At 36.4% G+C, this 23,074-nt stretch overlaps 1 protein-coding gene across 1 annotated transcript in view; it reads left to right on the top strand.

The window, feature by feature from the left end:
• The window catches only part of PAWR (pro-apoptotic WT1 regulator), a 75,065-nt gene extending 52,234 nt beyond the window's left edge, over positions 1 to 22,831 (top strand). Inside the window, 4 exon segments of the mRNA XM_040062734.2 lie at positions 5,382 to 5,416; positions 14,262 to 14,409; positions 15,748 to 15,852; positions 20,265 to 22,831. Coding sequence (XP_039918668.1) covers positions 5,382 to 5,416; positions 14,262 to 14,409; positions 15,748 to 15,852; positions 20,265 to 20,351 — 375 coding nt within the window. The 3' untranslated portion in view covers positions 20,352 to 22,831.
• Positions 22,832 to 23,074: the final 243 nt, after the last annotated feature.

Here is a 23,074-nt window from a genome sequence, read left to right as displayed (position 1 = left end):
CTCACATCTTGATGAATGTACAATAAACATTTTAGGAAGCCCATTTTTGAATTACATATGAAAAGAAAATTGTTTTGATGGCCTAATTTCAGTCAAAATTTAATCTTGCATGTTGTAGGAATATCATTATGTAGTAATAATTTGCACTAGTGTATAGTTATATTTCAAAACAGTGTGCATATTCTTTATGTCAGTATATATACACCAATGAGCCCTAACAGCCTGATTTGATCCAGGGGATTTGCTTAAATTGTTTGCAAAACTTTTAAGTAGTGTTTCAAGGGATTCCAGTGAACCTTTTACATAGTCCCACTGACTCCAGAGTCTGTACTTGTTTAAAAACAGTGTTTGTTAGTGCATTTTAACTAGCAGATTTGTAATAGTAGGGTTGGTTTAATATCTGGAAAATTTTGCCAGACACTTGTAAACACAGACAATTCTGTTTATTTAAAACCCGATGACCAGCTTGTTTATGGAATCTCTCTGTTGCCAGATGAAATACCAAGATGAGCCAGGAGCAAAGAGGAGAGTTAGCCAAGTTCCTTGCATCCTAGTTTGACAGATTTAATTGGCAGTAAATGGTTTCATTAATTGAAATGGTCTCAGCTCCCTTTTCTGTCCTTAAAGATTCTCTTGTGCAGCAGGTGCATGTCTGTGTGTTAGTCTGCGTAGTGAATCAGAGGAAGGAACTCACGTGGAATGAGAGAAATGTTTTCTTTTTCCTTCTTTCTTTTTCACAGAGATCACACCCTGTCCTGCATTAATACCATCCACACAATCACTTCCATAAACAAAACAAAAAGGGAACATGACCAGTTTTCTGGAGCGATGCTGTTATATGTCACTGTAGCAGTTAGCAGTGTTCACTAATAATTTGGTTTATTAGTGAAGTATATACTATTAAAAGGTAATGCAAGCTGCCCAAGATCATGTGCAAAAAATAAAAGTAATTTTAAAGCTGTGTTTGGAATACTGCATTGAGATGTGTGTTTGATTTCGGCCTTGGGCAAAGAACTGATGTTGGCAGATGTCTTTGACAGCAGTAATTTTTCACCAGTATGAAAGAAACCATTAACATTGTTATGGATTACGACTTTACTTACTGTTTTTCCATTCAGGATTTCCACAAACTATAAAAAGAATTCCTCTTTTAGAGGGAGATGTTCAGATAAACTTTGTTGCTCATGACAAATCATTCACTTTTATAGTAATGATTAGGTATTTTAAATGTGGGTTAAAACTCAAAGTTAAAAAATATTAAGGAATATAAGCCAGATTTGTAAATATGTATTTATGTACAAGAATAATCATCTGCTTTTCGGTTAACTCTTTGTCAGAACAGGCATGTCCCTCCTTCTCTCCTTCCCTTCTTCATTTTCTGCCAACCTTCAGTTCTCCAAAGGGGAGATTTAAATTTTAGGTGCTTGCCTCATTTTAAGATCTTCTGAATAGTTTGAAATCTTAGATTAATTTTTGATTTATAGGCACATAATGCTATTTATAGTGTCGCTACTTATATTCATGTTGCCAGAGACTTTTGGACACATGCAAAATAAATTCCATAAGATGAGAACAGAGGTAAATAATTTTTCCTAGGGCTTTCATCGTCTCTGTAAAGAATGATTGGTTTGCATTAACGTTAAGAGATCTCAAAGTAATAATTTACCAAATCTGCAATATTAATTTGGTGTTCAGAGGAATATTTTTTGTGCATCAGATGTGCTTTTTAAACTTTTTGTTCATAGTTTTAACTACAGAAATAAAAACCACTAACACTTACTGTAGAAACATCTGTTACTAAGGACTTGTTTATTGACTCAAGGTTTTTTGTTTGTTTGTTTTAACAGCTGTCATTTGTAGCAAATGAGAGTATTTGCTATGCACTTTGAGCATTTGTGTGCTTTGCCAGCTTTTTCTGAAGAACTGGCTTTTTCTGAAGAACTTTTAAAAGTGTCCTGTTGAATTAAATGTACAAATCTATTTAATTGCTTTACGGCTTATATTTGCATTTAGTATATGCAAATGTTGTAGCAAATATGAAGATATACACTCATTGCATCCTTCTAGGGTCTAGAGTACAAAACATCTGATACTCTTAAAATTTATTTGTACGAAGGTATGTGTGCTTAACTAGACTGCAGTCTCACATGCAATTCCTCCCTTTCTCATTAATTCTGCCTTTCACTGCATACAGAGGCTTATGATCACCAGGAATCACTTTCCTGAAAAAAAGAAGCTGTTAAAAAAATAAGAACTGAGGAAGATTAGAGTCCAGCGTTCCTACTTCATTGTATCTACAGGCAGTTAGGCAACATCTAGACCAAATGTAACTCTCCATCCAGGCTTAGAAAGGCAATTGAATCACTTGCCCATTGCCAATGGGGCAACTGGGATGTTTCTGAGACCATCATCACCAGGAGCTATGTCTGATGTTACTGATGTGGTGTTTCAGCTCTCATGTACAGGGAACATGTATCTTAATGTATTAGATGAAACATTTTGAATCTCTTCAGGTACCTCAGAGTCAAATCAGTCACTGCTGACTGTCTTAAAGCTAAAAATCATTAAGGCTTGAAGGGATCTTGCGAAGTCTCCCCTGCAAGTCTTGCAGACAAAGCAAAGACCTATAGCAAATTGCTCAGACCTGTAAACCAGTTTGGGTTTTTATTATCACCATGGTCAGATATGTCTCCATCATCTTTACCCCATCAGGAATTTGTACACATTGGCAAGATACCTCCTGAGCATCCTATTCTCCTGGCTGAACATTTCCAACACTTTCAGCTTCTCATCATGTGTCAGATGCTCCAGACCTCTAATCATATGTCCAGCTTTGCTGGAGTTGAGATCTCCAGTATATTGCTCCCATACTGAGAAGTCCAGAAGTGGACCCAGCATGTCAACTGTGGTCTCATCAGGCTGAGCAGAGGGGAATTAGAGAATACGCTTAGTTGGAAGGGACACACGAGTACAAACTCCTGTTCCTGAGCAGGACACCTCAAGAGTTACACCATGTGCCTGAGAGTATTGTCCAAATGCTTTTTGAAGTCTTAATCAGGTTTGGGGCTGGGACTACTTCCCTTCAGAGCCTGTTCAAAGTGCCCAACCACCCTGAGGTTTGAAGAACTTTTTCCTGATATCCAAATTAAGCCTCCGCTGACACAACTTCAGGCCATTCCCTCGAGCCCTGTCACTGGTCATGGCAGAGATCAGTGCCTGACTGTCCTCGTCCCTTCATGAGGAAGTTGTAACTGCAATGAGGTCTCTCCTCAGTCTTGTCCAGGCTGAACAAGCCAAGTAACCTCAGCAACTCCTTGTGTGACTTCTCCTCTAGTCCCTTTACATCTTTGTAGCTCTCCTCAGGTTGCTGTCTTTCAACCTGCTAGCAGTGCATCCTGAGGGTGCCATGGGCCTCCTTTGCTGCAAGGGCAGAGTGATAGCTTATGTTCGACTTGGTGTCCACCAGGACACCCGGGTTCTTTTCTGCACAGCAGCTTTCCCACAGTATGTACTCATGCTTGGGGTTATTCGTCCCCAGACTCAGGTGCAGGACTTTGCATTTTCCTTTTTTTGAGCTTCAGGGGGTCTCTGTAAGCCAGTTTTCCAGCCTGTAGATGGCAACACAGCCACCTGATGTATTGTTAACCTCTCATCCCAGTTGTTGGTAGTGTAAACTTGCTGAGGCTGTACTTTGTTTTATAATTCAGGTCATTAATGAAGTCATTAAACAGTACTGGCCCCTCTATCAGTCTCTGCAAAATGGCTGGTGTCCAGCTGGACTTAGTGCTGCTTTTCATAACCCTTTGGACCCAGTAGTCACTGCATCTCATGGTCTACTTATCTGGCCTCTATTTCTATATACATATGTTGTGTGGGAAGGTGTTGAAAGCTTTGTTAACATCCAGATAAATATCATCTGGTTTGCCTTCATTCAGCAGGTTCTCTCATCATAGAAGGCTGTGAAGTCAGCCATGGTTTCCCCTTCATGTATCCATGCTGATTTCACCTTCTTGTCCTTGAGGATTTGTCCCATTTCCTACTCAGGGACTGAGCTAAGGACTGTCCTGCAGTTCCCCTGCATGATCCTTCTTGAAGAAAGGAATGACATTTACTTCATTTTAGTCCTCAGAAACTTCTCCCTGCTTCCATGACCTTTCAAAGATAACCTACCCTTAAGTAAACTTTAAAAATGGCATTGGTACCATTTAAAATTATGTTCCTCTGCCCTTTTAGAGGCAAAATTAGGTTTCTGTTTTACATCTGTGAATCACTAATTTTCAGATGCTGTCATCTATGATAAAAATAGCTATCAGTGTTAAACCAGCAATTTTGCCAAGTGTGTGGGTTTCTTTAAATAGTTCCCATGAATTTGTTGAATTTTGTTTTTCTGCTTATCTTAGGGATAAAGTGTAACACATATGTCAGAAATTGAAAATGCTCCATAGAATAAAATGTACTTTCAGATCAAGTTTTTTTCTGTAATACAAATATTTTTTTTCAATTTTTCTTTTCTATAGTAAAATAATATTCTTTGTGTCCTAATTTTAGCTTACTTACAAAGTCACTAGTGTGCTGATTAGTGAAGGCAGTGTAATGTTTTGTAGAATTTTCAGAGTGGATGGAATTCCTCTTTTATCTTGTTTTGAGAGCTCATTTACTTCTTTGTCTGCAGTGTTGTAAATAGACAGAATTTCATACTTTGCTTTTTTTTTTTTTTTTTTTTTTTTGTCATAAAGGCAGTTGCCCATTAACTCCTTAAATATTCTTTCCTGACTTTTTACCTGTTATTTGCTGGGGGGCATTTTGCCTATGACTAAGAAAATAATTGGTTCATGTTCTTACAACATCCTAAAAAATATTTGTGGACTTACTCTGTCAAATCTGAGCCATTGTTTACCAGTTGAAACATGTCTTAATTTTTGTACTTGACAGCTTCAGTTTTTGTTCCTATCCAGAAGGACAGCAGTGGTGCTGGGGAATTGAAACAGTTTTGTGCTGCTGCTCTTGAACAAATTGATGAACAACTACCAAAGTGCACATATGTTTCCATACTAGTTAGTGGTAGAGGAGGTGTACTGGTGGCAGGGTGTGAGCTGTTTCACATGCTGTGCATGCAGGGAATGGAATAAGTGCATCCAGTTTTGTGATGTAATTAGAGGCAGCCACTTAAGGCTTCTGAGGTGGTGCTCAGAAGCAGTAACATGGTGACAGTAGTCCTGGTATTGTCTATACCTGACAACAAAAAAAATGCAAAACTGAGTTGTACAGTGGCATGGGACTGATCTCACTGCAGACTTAGTTTTCTGTGGAGTGATAAGGTATTTTGGCAGTATAGATACAAAAAAAATATTAATTAAGTTTTTACTTTTTGTTTCTTTTAGGATTCCTCCAGGATGGTTTCAAGCAGGTATAAAAGGTATGAGATCTTTGTACATAACAACTTTTTTACATTTCTGCCAGAAATAATGCTGATTAAATTCTCTTTGTAGTAGAAGCCATCATACTGCTACTGTAGATACATAGTCTGATATTAGGCAAAGAGCCTGAAAGATGCAGCAAGTTTATCCAAAACCCTCTGTTATGCTACTATTTTAAAATGAATTCAGCTAGTGTTTTACTGAGTCTTACTAGGGCAGGATAGTTTCCCAGTCAAATGTCAAACTCGAGTACACATTGCCTAGCAGCCAGTATTTTCAGAGTTTAATTTATGAACCACCGTATTCCTAAGTTTAATAAAGGAAGATAATTTTGTTGCTCTCCACAGTGAAAGAGGGTTTTGTCACACTATTGTCTCAGTTGTAGCAGGTGTTTCTCATATATAGTCTGTCCTGTGTTTGTTATTTGTTTGTCTTTGAGTCAAGTATTACCCTGGTCATTACTCCTGCTTTTTAATCACAGAAATACTTTGGAAGTTCTTGATGCACCTGACTAGTGTGTGAAATTTTTGTCCATGTGGAATTAATACTGACACAACTATCACAACTATTAGGAAATGTTATGGTAACATGGGATCTAAAATATGTCAAGTGAAGCAAGACAAATGTGTAAGAATGTTTTTTATTTGGTACATGAATGCATTCTCTTGTAGACATCCTTTACTTGGGTAAAATACGTAGATGGTTAATTCATCTGTGTGTATATGTGGCTGTAGAAGAAAGTGCAAAGACCATCTGTGTGATTGCGGCATGCAAAACAATCACACAGAGACAAGAGATTTGCAGGGCAGAGTTGCTCCTCAGAAAGAGCAGGGCTGAGAGCCCCAGCCTGTTTATTTCTTACATTTTTATTCATTTGTGGGTCTGGTTGTGGATTGGCTTCTGGGGTTACTACCTTTCACCCCAGTGGCCAGACCAGCTGTCAGTTACAATTATTTTCAGGCTAGAAATATGTAAACAAAGGACAGGGAATGAAAAACAAAATGTTTGTTTATGTTCCCATGCATGAGAAAAGCGAAAACTGCTCCTAATATTGTGCAGAAACTAAAGAAACTGACTCCATCTTATGAACAAGTAGAAGGCTTTAAAAAACTCAGAAAAAAACAGGGTGACACATCTGCAGTTATCTAGTCTTCACTGCTATATTTTCTAGCCCTCAGAATTGTTTACATGTAGAATCATAAAATGTTTGGGTTGGAAGAGACTTTGAAGATCACCTAGTCCAGTCCCCCTGCCATGGGCAGGGACGCTTTCCAATGAACTAGATTGTTTAGAGCCCCATCCAGCCTGGCCTTGAACACTTAGAGGGAGGGAACACCCACAGCTTCTCTGGGCAACCTGTTCCAGAGTCTCACCTTTCACACTGTAAAAAATAATAACCTATCTTGTTATGCTTTAGCTTTCCTAGCATGGTGTCTTTTATATTTATATTCCCAGGTTCTCGCAAACCCAGCTGAGTGATGCTTTTTATTGCTGTAGGGTTTTATTCAGATCACTTTGTCATTGCAGAATGGGTAGGTAGCTTTATTGTCACAAGCTTAATAACTATGTAATTTCATGATTCATTTCTTATTAATCAAGCACATTTTAGTTCAGTCTTTACTTCCTCTTCAGTCCTGGTGCAGAACTTTATTGCTGTTTGTATCTGCCAAATACTTAGTGGTGTGTGTCATGCTTTTGTGGCTTTTCATAAACCTTATCTCTGCTTGCATGCCATATATACTCACTCATTTGCAAAAATTTGGTTGTGCGTGGGGTGGTAATAAATAGACATTTGCACATTTGCACGTTTGTAACTTATTTGAAAATAATATAATTCTTCTGATTAGCATTGCGAAGGTAGGAAACACCAAAGCTAGAAAATGCTAATAAAGACTTGGTTGTGCAGTCTTCCCTCAGTCAGTTGTACTAATATGTGGGATGTAGAGTCTTTTTCAACTTCCCCTGTCAGGACTAGGATCACATTCAGGAGGAATCTGACTTGCTGTGAGCTGCCGTTCAGTATTTATGAATGTTGCAATCTATCTTACTCATTGCATAGTCTTGAAATTTCATGTTGAAAGTGAAGGATTATTTACCATTGTCAGCACAGTGCCCAGTGCTCACAAATACTCAGTGAGTTTTATGCTCCTTCAGGTATACAGTGCCTACTGTGATTGGAATTAATAGTATCCATTAATTTTCTGCTGTATTTGAAAATTTCTACCTCTCTGAACTAATTTTTCCTGTGAGGGTACTTTAGGTATGACTCACGGTGGGTTTGCTTTCTGACTTGAATGCTAAAGGAGTCAGAACTAGAATTGTTCTGGGCTTGTTTGCTTCTTCCAACATCTGCAGTAGGTGAAGGTCTTGCAGAAAGCAGTCTCATCTACAGTAATTCTTATTCAGATCACTCAGATCTCACTGAAGTCCCAAAATACAGTAGGAGTCCCTTGGAAAGTCAGTTGGTTAGAGCATCTCATAACACCAAGGCTGTGGATTCAGTCCCTGCATGGGCCATTCAGCTGGACTCCATGATCCTTCAGTGTGGACTCCTCTGTGTATCCCTTCCAACTCAGAATATTCTGTGAATCTGTGAAATGGAAAATACCATTGTGTGATTGCACCTAGAATTGGAATGATAATGCCTAAAGGCTGAATTGAGATCATAAGCTACTTCAAGGCTCAAATATATTCAGCTCATTGTTCTTTTAACAGTTTTGGGTGTACTCCCTTAGGTTTTCAAAGCAAACTGAAAGCGAAGCATGTTCTCACATAGGGACAAACACTTTGAGACCCTATTTGAAACTTACTTGCAACAGTAAGCGGCCAGTAGTTTGTGGGAGAGAGGTGGTTGGTAGACTTTATAGACATATGATAGCAAAATGGAAAATACATTTTCTGAAATGTTGGATTCTGTAATAGATTCTCTTTCCCATTGAAAGATTGAGTTATTTGCTGGAAATATTCAGGTTGCTTTCTTCCATCTTTACTACTTCTGCTTCTTCTCCTTTGCCTTCTTGCGCTTCCCCCGTTATTGCTTATCAAACATGACATCTTGTTCATCTCAGCATTTTTCTTCACTTCACTGGTTTCCATTTCCTACCCCAGTTAGGTACCCTTTCCTTTCTCTTCCCCATTTCTCTTATATCCTTACATTTAATCATTGAGGCTCTAGTCTTCTCTTTATTATTGGTCTGATTTCTTGTGCGTATTTTTTTTTTTGTTTACTTCCTGTTTTGTCTCCATTATCTGTCCTTTCTGACTTCTAATCCTGGGTTACTGATACTATTCTGGAATTCCAGTACCCTTCCTTTCCCTTTCCATTTATTTGTTTTCATATTTTATGTTATGATCTTAGAGATTATTTTACAACTTCAACAGTTCTGTAATTCTGCCTCTACACTGAGATACCAATCCTCCTTTACCTAACAAGAGAAGAGATTTAAAAGCAGAGAAGATCAGTTATGTGTGTTCTTACAGAATCATTGTTCTCTCAGTGTGTTCCAGGACTCAAGGAATTGCACAGATTTTACACTGTGAGTTACACTGGCTACTTTCCCTTATATGGATGCAGCAATCCGTGACTAAACATTTGTATCACATTGCTGGGAAACCCGTTTCACTGAGTGTCCATTGACTGGAAAACATGTTTACAAATGAACTCTCATGGCTGCTGTGTGTTGCTGTGTGCTTAGTGACTTGGACAAACTGAGCCTGTCTCTTTGTGCTGTAAAATAAATAAAGGTTTGTGATGAGGATCTTAGTCTATAAATATAGTCTGTCTTCTGAATTTACTTCAGAAATCTTCAAAAGTTTGTGGAAGGGTTCCTTTGTGGTTGCATGATTAAGTGCATAAAATATTTTCAAGAGAAAGTGGTGGTTTTGTTGTGGTCTGGAGTGGTACTGTGCCATCTGTTAAAAGCACGACCAGAATCTATAAGGTCATGCTGACATGAAGGCCATGGGACCTGCAGGAGAGTATTTGGGAGCTGGGGTCAGTCATGTGTCCTAACTGTGAGCTTCATGTGTTTTAAATGTGCAGGTATACTTAAGTTGTAATAGCCCATATCAACTTCCCATTTCTTACTTTTTCCTCTCAGGTTTTTTAATGTAATATGGCTCATCTTGGCCATTTCAAGCTACTGTTATGAAGATGGGTCTGCCATTTTTGCACTGCTTTGTGAATAGTTATTTTAAATACCAAACATATTGCCATTAGTAAGAATGGTTTTATGATTTAGGTCTGATGGTATCAGCATAGTTGATCTTCCAATGATTTCTAAAACGTGAGAAGGATAACGTGCATTTTCTTTACTGAAATATTTGAAACTAATCTACAAGTAAACATGAATTATGTTTCTTTTGTGAACTTTTAAAAGGCTTGTTTGCAAGTAACGGTAAAGCAAGATATTTATGCAGACATAGGAATATTTTTATAAATGCAGAAAGTTTGTTCTATCAGCTTACTTTAAAGACTGTCTACTAGTTTATGAACCAATTTAGTTTCTTTTCTTAAAAAAATTGTAGAACAAACCTTGCCAATTGGGGTTTAAAGATTTTTGCTTGGTTCTTGAATCAGATCTTCTGGATCAGTTTACAAAAAGAGCTAGATTAAAATCTCTTCATGGTTCAGAAGTGTATTCCCCGTCTAAGTTTGTTTACTAGTGTAAATGAATACAATATGGTATGGTTTTATGGCTTCCTGTCAAAATGTCAGAAAGGATTTTTGCCCCCTCTTTTAAGATGGTACAACAGAGAACCCTAGAGGTAGAGACTATTTAGCAGTAATTGTAAAAGAATCCATCATACTTGAGTTTATCATTCATGTAAGAGCTGAAAAGTAAATGGGGAGGTAGAAACCATAAAAAAGGAAGGTGCTTCAGAGCACTCATTGGAGGGACTTTGTAGGAAATGTTTGAACACTGCTGAAATGGTCTTGCTTAGTGTTTTTAGGTAATTATAAAACTTAAACTATAACAGTTTGCTTTCCATCATACTAACTTTGATCTCACTAATGAAAAAGAAATACAGCCGCAAAATACTGTTTCATAATGCTATGCCCAGACTTGCCTGCTTGCCTGTGTTTAGGAGTTTCACAGTGAGGGATGGATTTGGAAGCATTGTCTCATCTAGCTTGTTACCTTAGGACCACTGCTTTGCAGATCTGAGCACTTTATTTTAGACAGGGGTCACTTAAGAGATTTTTCTTTACTTTTGTAGCCCTTCTTGAGACACTGCTGATGTTATGAGAAGGCATAAACATGTTTATTTCTGCAAAAGGTTGTTATAGTCTAAGTTGAGCTGGTTGGAGTTCCTCACTGCCCCTTGGGCCAGTGCTCATGCAGCTGGGCAAGGTACTGCTTCAGGGAGCCACTGTGGCTGGAAGTTAATTGCTTCCTTTTGCTTGGCTACTTGATTGCTGCATCATAGTTTGAGTAGTTTCCCATTCACCTGAAGGCCAGAGGCAGGAAAAGTGGAGGAGCCTAGGGAAGTTCAGCTGTAGAGAAGATGAGGCTGCCTCTCCTTAGCTCAACTCTGAAAGCCACAAATTTGGTTTAAGCAGTCTGAAGTAACAGAAAGCCAAGGTGCCCTATTTAGAAATAACAGTGAAGCTGTTAGCAACTGACTGGATTGCAGTGAACATAAATAACTAGGAATTTCCAAGTCAGGTATAGTTATAAGATTCTGGCATCAAAACAAACTTGTTGTAGTTGAGATACAGTTTTGACAGGGTGAAATGGCAATTTGGACACTGCTTTAGAAAGACATTGTGAGAATCAAAGAAGCATTGGAAGGAGCAAGAGATATTTCACCTTGCTGTAATAATGCTTTTAAACTTGTCCCTGTATGAATAACTGATTTAATTGTAAATAACTGCAATTGAAAATAACTAAGAACATCATTCCAAACTAAAATTTCTGTTTCTTTGTAAGAGTAGTCAAGCTGGTTTTGCCATCTTGTTTTGTTTTGAGTATAGCCAGAAAAAGACCTTGTAAAATACATATATATTTGTATATTTTTATATAAACATAAGCTACAGGTGTACTTCCATAGACAGTATCTTTATTGGGTGTGGTTCATAGATATTTCCTCTTAGTAAAGAGACACAAACATCAGTTTTACTGTTTTTCTATTCATCTTTGTGGAAAGAGTCCTTGGGGGCATCAGGCCCAGCATCACCAGCTGGACAAGGGAGGGGATTGTCCTGCTCTGCTCTGGGGTGGCCTCATCTCCAGTGCTGGGGTCAGTTTTGGGTCCCACAATATATAACATTAAGCTCTTAGAGAACAGCCAGAAGAGAGCAACAAGGATAGTGAAGGGACTGAAGCTGAGGTTGCTTGGTCTGTTCAGCCTGGAGAAAGGGAGACTGAGGGGAGACCTCATTGCAGTTACAACTTCCTTGTGAAGGAAAGAGGAGGGTCAGGTACAGATTTCGTGACACTTGCGATCCATGACAGGACTCAAGGGAAGGGCATAAAGCTGAGTCAGGAGAGGTTTAGGTTGGATATCAAGAAGTTGTTTTCCAGCCAGACAATAGCTGGGCACTGGGATAAGTTTCCCAGGGCAGTGGTCACAGCACCAAGCCTGTCTTGAGTTCAAGAAGTGTTTGGCCAGTGCTCTCAGGCACATGTGGCTCTTGGGGTGTCCAAGGCCAACTGTTGGGACTCAGTTATCCAGGTGAGTCCTTCCAACTCAGCATATTCTGATTCCATGATTCTTTCTCATTTAACACTCGTGAAGTGACATTGCATCTGAAGACTTAAGTTCCATTCTTTGTGAAAGATGTTTCTGTTGTGTCGTGGATAGTACATTTTTTGCCATTGCTGTGTACCAGCCATTTATTAAAACAACTGAAATAATAAACTTTTTATCTGTCACATTCCTAGTGTTAGGTTATGGACTGAAGGCCCCTTGAATATTTTTTTTTAAATCCCATTTCCTAGAAGCCTTCATGATATGTCCTTTGTACTTTCCTACAGTGAAGAGGAAGGTATTCAGTAGGGTCTGCTGCCCAGTGGAATAGGTGAGGAAACTCTTGAGTGTGAGTTTCAGGGAAAAAAAAACCTGAAAATTAAAGTGTTTTCTTTATTAATGAAACTCACTCTGTCCAGGTATTCTTTCTTCTAATCTTTGTGTAGGAGCTTCTGCCAATATCATTCACTGGAGCTAAGTTGGAATACTCCAGTATGCTGGAAAAAGTATTCATTTTTAAATGATGAAAGATTGAGACTCTTTTTGTGTGGTCTCTCCTTGAGACATTAACAACATGAAACTGCATATCTTTTAGGAAGCTCAGTAATCTAGAATTTATAGAGTTAAGTTAAAATATTTCTCTTATGCTGTGTTGAAACATGCATATCCGGTCCTAGAAATGTTTTTTAAAAAATCTTCTGGATGAAGAATAAACAATGCTAAATATGGTAATAACATTAAGCTAAAAAGTTCCTTACAATTGTGTCAGTGTGTCTTGGAAACTTCACACGTACTGGAGCAAAAGAATATTTATATTCACGAGAAGACCTCCCTTTGCCAGATACTCCTGCTTTTGATTTGCACTGTATTCCATCTAAAGCTGCATGTTGTCAGCAGGGTTTTTCTAGAGTTATGAAATATGAAATTGTTAAATGAACACATTAATCCTACACTCTTCTGTGTCTTAAAGGAAATGTTGTAGGGATGCTCGTAGTGCTTTCCATTCTTTTCCTAAGTGGTCTAGAACACCATACTTCAGCTGTGTGATTTTGCAGAATCACAGGCTGGTTGGCATTGGAAGGGACCTCTAGGAGGAATCTTGTCCAGTCCCCTGCTCAAGCAGGGCCACCTAGAACTGATTATTGAGGACCATCTCCAGGTGGGTTTTGAGTACCTTCATTTTTTGGGTTTTTTTTTGTCTTTGGCAGTTTGTATATTTTAAGTTTAAGAAGTGTAATTTTGGTGAATTGAAGAGGGAAAGTCTCTTTGACTGCTCCCAGGGCACTCTGTTCTGTTGTTCTTAATTATTTATTAGAATCTTAGTTGAAGATAAGTAACATTACTGTTAGGAAGAAAATGGCTATAGGAAGGACACGACTAGTTTTTTGACTGAAGATGCTTGACTTGTTATACATATTTTTAAATTAGTACTAGTTTTCTACATACAGGTAGTAATGGAGAACCTGCATGCTTTTTTAAAAACTAGCTTATGTGCACTTGTAGTACTTATCTGTTGATTCCATGACAGTGATTTTTTAATAAATAGACACATAAGCTAAACCTAAAAACCCCATAGGTTCACTTAAGGACTGTCTACCAACAGAGCTCTGACAAACTTCTCTCTATCAAAGTTCTGAATAAAATATCTGGAGATGGCATAAAATTAGTTTGTTGGGTCACATCACTTTCTCACTTCAGTTTACTTTCCATTCTCTTATGTGCCAAATCCATAGTTCCTGAAAAGTTAGTCAGAATTCTTCTTATGTTCTGGACATGTACTTGTTTTTTCATCCATTATGTTTTCATCTAGTTAAAAAGACGCTTGGTTTAAACTCTGTAGTGGCGCTTTCATTCTTGAAATAAAGTTATTTAGCTCAGGTTTTAATGTGCGTAGTTCATGAAGCTTGAAAAATAGGGTAAGTATGTGTTTACAGTGTATTACCTATGTGATGAAAGCTGCATCGTCTAAGTATTTCAATCCCTGAGGCAGTGAATTTAGTGAGTTCTCAGCCACACAAGAACTGTGAAATACGTTCTCTGCAGTTTATTAGACTGACCTACTGACTGCTTTGGAAAGCAGTTCTGTGACTGCTCTCGTTTCCATTTTGTTAAATGTGTAAATAGGTGTCTGCTTTGCTCTGCCTTTCACAGTACAGCTAATGCACCAGAAGACGATGCTCCAAATAGATATTCCCGAACAGAGAGGACAACTTTCAGCAGATACAGCAGAGATGCAAATTCTTCTGGCAGTTCTCTACCAAGCAACACTTTGGAAAAGAGGATTGAGGAACTTGAAAGGGTAAGTACCAACTAACCTTTCCATGGCATACATCTGAAATAAAGTACTTTTGAAACTCCATGGGGAAATTTGTACGTAAAATACATAGAAATTATGCAAAATGCTTGAAGTATGGCTACTTATGTCTACAGAAATGTATAAAGAGTCAGACTGACTGAGAAGAATGTGAACTTTCAAATCACAGATGCTTAGTTTTCATTTGGTATAAAAGTGAGAAATAATATAGGTAAAGATAATACACTTACAGAGCTGGCAGTGCTGTGTGTGCTTCTCTTATGTACCTCGTGATGCACCAACACAGAGCAAATCTCTAGGGGGAAGAAGGAGCTCACTGGCTGTTCACAAGGTTACAAGCTGGTTTCTGATCCACTTGTTGGTTTGGATTTTTTTAGTATACCAAAATACTGTAAAATTTAATTGCTATCCAGTTTCTTGTTAGAACTGTACACATTTAAAATACATATTTAAAATTATTTTTTATTGTTTCACGCTGATTTAACGAAAACAGTTTTGGGAAAATGTAATAATGTTAAAGCTGAGCTTTTGACCTGAGCCAATATTTTGCTAAGTAATGTCATCTGTGTAATCTGTTATTGGCTTCTCTGTCTTCCTCTGAAGTGGATTTTTTGTGGGTAACTTACCAAATATTCTTGAATTGTGTGGTTTAAAGTTACTAAGTAAACACAATTTAAATAGGTCTTTTTTTTGAAAGGGGGAAAAATAACATGTATTTTGTAGAAATTGCTGTTCTTGATTTAAGTCTTGAGGAACGTTCATTTGAGTAGAGTACATCATAATCCTCCCTTCTAAATCAGCTTCTTTCTGAAATACTTTAATTGCCAGTAACAAAAAATAGAAAAATATTTAAGCACCTTCTTTTCTAATGAACATTTTCATTCTTTTTCACATTCAGGCCCACAGATTTAAAAGTGAGTCTTCATTTCTTGTTAATGGTATTATAAAAAAACCCAACAACAGAAAATCCAACCAACAAGAATTTGGGAGCTGATACTTAATATTTACTTCTTCTGTTTTGGGCTCCTGTCAAATTCTATGTCCATGCTTGAATTAAATTTAAATTATCACTTATTAAAAGTTAAAAACATTACTACTTGAATCAGATATCAAACAGATTTGCTGTTGGTAAAATGTTCTTAGGTGTGATTCTTTAGCTCCTTGAAAGGTAAAAGGATTTGAAGATGTGGGTTTGACTTGCTGTAAGAAAGGAATTATAGATAAGTGTGTGTGTTCTTTCTTTTTTTTAGATGGTATTGACTTAAAACTGTCTCTTAAAACAAGAATTTACATCTCCAACTTCATTCTGTATTCTGGTTATAGGAACTTGCAAAAGAAAGACAGGAAAATGCAAGATTAATGAAAATGGCCCAGGACAAAGAGGAGATAATTGGAAAGCTGAAAGAAGAAATTGATTTATTAAACAGAGTAAGCAAATAGTTTCTTACATGGCTCTGTAAAGAGGAGATAAAAGTGTCTGCATTCTCTGTTGTATTCTCCAGGTACCCCATCCATTGGGCAAGGTCAGAAAAGAATTAATTGAGGAGTTTATTGTGTTTGTGTAGCTTTTCAAGAGGTATGTTAGTAAGTTACATTTTCTTTCTAAGGTGACCTGTATTTGTTGTGATTAACTTCTCTAAGTCTGGTGTTTTTGGTGTACCTCAATTTCTTGTTGTTAAAAGTGTTCATAGAGGTTATAAAAGCAAAAGCCCTTTATATTTTGACAGATATTCTTACACTTTTTATTGTTGATCCCAAGTAAAGGCAGAGTAAGACAGAGGGCAGGAGGCATGAGGTAACATTACCAGGCAAGGTGTGAAGGCAGGAGAAGAGGGGTAGAAGAGTGGGACGTGCTTAGAAATGGGATAGGCTGTTAAGTTTTAAAGTTGATAGAAAAAAGTTGCATCAGTTTTAAGGGCAAACAGGAATTCTTTCATAGACTGGATTATTGACCTCATCCTGCACTTCCTGGCTGAGGTGTGGAGTCCTGATGTACTAGAGACCTCTCTTCTAGTCTAGTGCAGATAAGGATCTGGTCAATCCATCAGTGAAGGGGGACAATAACTGCATGAAGAGTGTCAGACCTACCTTTTGCAGCTCTTCATTAGTAGCAAAGGAAGACAGCATTCAGAAGCTTGAAAACTAACCTAGAAAATTAATATATGAGATTGTTCTGAACCACATTATTTTGGTTTTTATATGGAGAAAGTTGGAAGTTAATCTGTTATATAAATGAGGTGTTACCTGTTTTTGAGAGATTTCTATTTCAACTGAGGCATTGCTCTTCATGCAGTTCCTTCATTCTGTAAAGAATCTGTCCCATCTAAGCTGATGGCCTTATTACAGTTGAGGCAGGTGTTCATTCTTTCTACATAATGGTTGGCAAAGCTAATTAATACTGTTGGTCATGTCTGACTTCTTGACTCAAAGGTCAGAAAGAACAAATCAAAAGAACCTAAATGACTGAGATCTGGGGGTTTTGGACCACAACTTTTTGAGAGGTTTGATGTTCCAGAAGCAATGTTATTTTTTTAGCTGTATTTGAAGTATGATGTCCTAAATGAAATCCATTAAGTGTCTTAACTAGAAACTATGTTTGAACATCCATAGTAAAGTCAGGCACTGTCTGTGCATTGCCTGTGTTAAGTACAAGGGCAACTTCTGCTTGTTGTATGGAAGAAAATAGACTGAATAAAGTAATTCCAAAACCAACTTTGGTATATATTGACTAAAATTTTACCTTTCCATGAGATCTATAAAGCCATCTTATTGGTGCTCCCTAGGCAGATACTTGTCAACACAGAAGAGAAGGGATTATTTTGGTCCCATCAGGTCAGCATTTTTCATATCTTTTACTCTGTCTGTTTGCTCAATAGAGTGCAAGTTATTTATATCTGTGTCTCATGGACTTTTCTTACCGATGAAATAGCTGGCTTTTGATTTTATGACCAGCATAATTATTTCTTGAACTCATGTCTCAAGTGATGCTTCCATTAAAACAAGTAGTTTTGCTTTCCTGTTTATTAACTCTTGAATTTATGATTGCTTCTATATTGGCTGTCCAGGTGGATTTAGAAAGAGAAAATGTTTAAAAAATTAAGAAAAGCTGTAGAAATTCCACATCATTCTCAAGATAGAAGGTTATGGAAGTTAATATGGCGGTTGTATTTGCTTCAGGTTTATTATCATAACTGAGAACATGAGAGCCAGCATTTGGACATCCGTCTCTTCTTCATGGAGTGTCCCTGTGTAGGCCTAGCACCAGAACTGGATGCTTTTCGTGGAAGAACAGTTGCAATCTTTAGCCTTCCGTTCAGATAAAAGGATGTCCTGAGGACTGAATTCAGTGAATGAGTCTATGCAGAGGTCTTCTTAAAAATTTTTGCTGGTAGGCAGCCTAAATAGGGGTCTCTAAATTTGACCACCTATACATTCATGGCTTTTCTTCAGCTTTTCTGTTCATCAAAATGTACGGTTACTGGATGTTAAGATGCGCATGTATGGAAAGACTGTCGCATCAGATAGCCTAGATAACTTCTTAAAAAGCCATTTTATTCCATATCTTTCTGACTGCTCAGTCCATATTTAGTGAAATGATCTTTCTAGAAGTTTTAGTTTGTAATCACGGATGCATCCCTGATTGGCAGAGGCTTTTTGGTGCATTTGAAAAACTTTTTCCAAGAATCATGAAAACTTCTTGGTAAATTTTTCTCATTTCAACTGAGTATATTTATTTAATGTTACAATATCATTTTACTGAGATCAGTCAGTACATTGCAGAGATATTTAAAGGGTATGAGCTGCATTTATATTGAGGAATGGGGGAGGCTTTCTCCTATAATGAGCATTCTCTCATTCCAGTATAATAGACATTAAAAGTATGTCTACCGTGTTATTTATAAGGAGAAATTGCTTCATAAAAACCTTAAATGTCTGAAATTAAAGGCATCTCAAAATATTTAAATACTTTGTAGGCAAAGTTCAACTAGTTTATGTCAACTAGTTTATGCTTAGTCATCTCTGACCTCACTAAGATGTCATTGTAGTTAAAACTGTGTTTGGGAAGAGTCTGTCAGTGAGGATTTACGGTCTAATTAGTGTCAATTGTGTAGTTATCAGTTCTTTTGGTACATGAAGTTCAAGCTTTCCTGCTATTGCATCTTTTTTTTGCTAATAAGCATAAATTAATGTTGTAATTTTGTATAAGAAACTTTAAATTTCAGAGTGGCAGAATCCCTTCCATCTCTCAGCCCATTGTTTCAGTCGATACTTAAACTGCAGCAGTTATTTTTCCTGGCTTATATTCAAGAAACTTTTACATGTAATTTTTTAATTTTTTTTTTTCAGCAGAAACATTTTACAAACTTTTAATATTTTATTTTGAGTCAATTATACTAGAACTTTAAACAAGAGGTTTTTAGTTAGTTTTAATTGAGGCATCTGATGGCTAGATCAACAAGTTTGAACATTATAATACAAGTTTTATGTATAACAAACTAAAAAAAATATTTTTTATTAAAAATGTGTTGTCCCTTCAATCTGATTATTGATCTTGCACAAAAATTGCACCAAAAAAAAAAGAAGTGTATTTGTGTATAGTAAATTGTATTTATAGTATCTATCCACCAAAACTTGCCCTGTTCAGATGTTTAAGTCACTTCTATCTGTTATATTGGAGTGATTAAATTCTTTTCCTGGAAGTGATTCATTCTGTGATGCAGCTTTACTTTTGTGAGGCAAACAGTAAAGGGATTGAAAAGGTATTGCAGTATGGATTTTATCTTGGCAAATTGAGGAAGCTTTTAAAAATCATTATACTAATTGAACAGATGATTTCTGTTGTGCGCTTTCGGAATGAAAGAAATAAGAAACTGGGCTTTGTATGTCAAACACTGGATAACAAGGGGCCAAGACAGAGAAAATTTTACCTTTACTACTTAAGGCAAGAGGAGAGCTTGGCAAACTTGAATCAGAAAACACATAGGATCTCCATGAGAATTCTTTTTCCTTTGCCCACCTTTTTTTCTCCTTAAAATCCTGTCCTTGACATCACTCTTCTGTTTCTTCATTCTTTTCTAGTTCACTTTCTGTTTCTTGCACGTGGTTTTTGCACAGTAAAATTATTTTTATTGAAGTAATGTTTGTATTAAGCAGCCATTATCACTGGTTTTCACTTTAAAGGCTTGAAAAAACTTGTTAAGAGTGAAGAAGTGAAATGGGAACTGGACAAAAATGGTAATTAGTGGAAAAGGCACAAACAATTGGGGTGAAAGCAGTCTATTTTGAACACCCATTACTACTGTGTGCACGCTGTATGTTCTTCCAGTACCACTTTAGACAGAAGATACAAAGTCTTTTTTTTTTTTCCCCACAGAAAACAGAAAAAAGTGGAGCAGCTTATCTTTTTATGAAAATTTTGATACTTAATACAGAAAACAGGTCTTCTTGCAGTAACAACCACTGATCTGTATACATGAGAGCCATAGTTGTAGACAAGCATTTGGGGAAGCAGGAGCAGTAGCTGATTAATACACTTCCTGTGTATGCCAGAAAAATAATCACCCCCATTTTATTTTGGTTTCTTTATGCATTAATTCCTGCTGTAGCTTTGATTTGAACATGTTTCTTTTTAAGGTGCTTGGGAATATAATATTAGTGTTTTGTAATTACAGTAACACTTGGAAACAGACTGGTTTAACGGTTCTAAGGGTACCTACTGTGACACTAATTCTTCCCTATCCCAACTTCTTCATTTCAGACTAAGATGCTAAATTCCTGCTCCTACTGAGTGTTTGAATTTCCATCCTGAGGAGTATTTATTTTTCTTTTTTCTTATGCAGGATCTAGATGATATAGAAGACGAAAATGAACAATTGAAGCAAGAAAATAAAACCCTCTTAAAAGTTGTTGGACAGCTGACAAGGTAGAAGATTCAGGCGACAATGAGGAAAGATTTAAAAAACTACTGATTGAACATTAAGGTCAAGATAGCAATTCTTGTGTTGCAGTATATTATAATAACTGTCTTTATATTTATTGTCAGGAAAACTGATGAATGTTTATTTTCATAGTACTTTCTCCTTTATTCAGTGAAATGGCATAAAATTTGGGGTGTATTTTTAGCTTTCTTTTTACATAAGCATAGTTAAAAGTTTTGACATGTTTCAATATTTTAAGTTCAAAAATATTTGGATTTTGTATCTTCAGATTACAGCTTCATAAATTACAGTAATCTAAAATTCATAGCATCGGGATCACTTTCAGTCCATGTGGGTGTATATTTTTGAAATTAATGGAAGCAATACATATAAACTTTGTTTACACAGATTCAAAATATATATTTTGGGAAAAGCTTCCTTTTTTGTTCAAACAGCTGTAAAGTGGATGCCTTATTACTGGTGTATAACATTTCACAGATTGATGATTTACTCTAAAACTCTTGTATGTTGAGTTTTTTTACTGTGTCTGAAAGACAATAGTAGAGAGTAGCAATTTTTTTTTCCTGTGTTTAACAGTATTCTGTCAAAAGGGGAAGGTTTTACTAAAGAACAGCAAAACAAACATGCAAAACACCACAAAGCCAAATAAACCACCTCTGGTATCAGCATTAATCTTTCTTAGAATCACATTGAACTTGTGCGCTGCAGTTTATTTTTACGGCTTTTGCTTTAGCAATGAAATGCAAGTTTGCAATCAGACAGTTAGTTTGCTGTGTTGAGAATTCAAACAAAGCCTGGAGCTTTCATTTTAGCAAATGTTGTCATCTTAAAATTTTTAGTGATCATGCAAGTTCTTGAATTTTTTTAAGCTGAGTGAAAATTTCTTTGTACATGACAAAGTAGAGGGGCATACTAGTGATTTGTGCCTTTTTGAAACATTAAATGGTATACAAACCCTTTTTCTATCCTTGATTTTAAACTAACAAGTTGTTTTAAAAAGTGCCTGGTTAGATGTTACAATTCAGTTATGACTGTGTGCAGATTCTTCTATAACATGATAGCTAACAAAATTTTCCTTAGACTTTAACCACAGACCTCAGTTAATATTGAGACTGAAAATTATTTGTACTTTATTTCATCTTAATACAGTACATTTTTCATTCTTGGCTACACTAAATGTACATGTCCTTTGAGGAAAGACACTAGAAATTAAAACATTTCAGAGTCCAGGCTTTTTCTGGACAGTCTTAAAGTTTGGTGTCAGAAAGTTGCATACATAGAGTTCTTGTTACCTTAAAACTTAAAAGCAACTTCAATATAACAATATAACAGTATCGCTACATTAATATATATATGTGAAATGTCTATAATAATTACCTTTTCAGATTTGCCAGTTGTTTTCATAATGTGTATTTAATGACAGTGTTTCTTAAATTTTAAATCCAGCCATTATTGTTACACTTTGGATTGTTTTGGATATGGGATAGGTTATTTTGCATTTGTGCATTCTGAAGAGGAAAAACTTTTCAAAGCTTTAAAGTGTTTTTCAAGACACTTGTAGTCCAGGATGCCTCATTGTTTTCCTTCACAGTGGATGAGATTCCATGGAACACCATTTAAAACCTTTACTCAGGGGTTTAAATGGTATAGGGGTTTTGTATCAGCCTTTTAAACTACAGTATGCACCAATGAGTATTGATTGTAATATTGTTGAAACAGTAAGAGGTCCCTTAATTTATAAGTTCCATGAAATTAAACATTTAAAAACATAATAAAGTCAGTTGAGATGTATGCCTTTCGAATAAATATGAAACTTTCTCTGGAAGAACATCTGATTTCCTTCTCTGTGTACTAGGTAGGAAATACAGGTACCCGTGCTGCATGGGATATCCAACATATTGAAGCATTATTAAGGGCACACTGCAGTACACACAGATGTCAATATGAAGTTGCAAGTGAGATGTTTCATAAAATGTGTTTCATGTACCTCTTAAACCAAAGAAAAATAGCAACAAAGAACATAAACAAGAGTTACTTGTCTTCATATTACCTCTTCTTGGCAGCAGTAATGCTGGAATTAGAACTATTTTTTTTAACTTGTACATAAAACTGACAGAATTATTTGGCAGAATTTCTGGATTTCTAATGTAACTGTTCTTCTTCAGGGCTAGTTGTGATTTTTCTGGAAAACTTGTGGTAGTTGAGTTTTCCTCTGAAAACAGTCTCATAATCATAATGCAGAGTGATTTTTTTTTTTTTTAATAACCGTTTTATGTCTTTAAAAAATTTAAATATTGTTAACCTGTGAGTAACTGAATATCCATTTTAGTTTTGAACATTGACTAGTTGTGGTGATACTTGTTATCAGATTAAAAAATTATTTTGAGATTCTTCTACTGCAGGTAAAAGATACATGTTTAATAATAAAAATTGTTTGCCTTTGTTCAAATAAAACAGAATTCTTTTTAATCCAGGCTGAGTACTTACTGTCTTTAAAGGAGAATTAATACTGTCTGTCTAAAATTCTAACTGGATTTGTCCTCTGTAGTGGGAAGCTCCCATTGAGAACTGCTAAAATTAGTTTTGCATTCACACTGAAGTGTGTATGCATATGCAGACACACAAGAGAGAAATCTGTATATTTACACTATACTTATTTTTTGCTTTAGGTATGTAGTGAGTATCCATCTATCAGTTAGATAGAAATGATC

Source organism: Hirundo rustica, chromosome 4 (genome assembly GCF_015227805.2).
Source record: "Hirundo rustica isolate bHirRus1 chromosome 4, bHirRus1.pri.v3, whole genome shotgun sequence".
NCBI lineage: Eukaryota > Metazoa > Chordata > Aves > Passeriformes > Hirundinidae > Hirundo > Hirundo rustica.
Note: the sequence above shows the minus strand (reverse complement) of the source record. Positions and strands in the feature narration are given on the sequence as shown.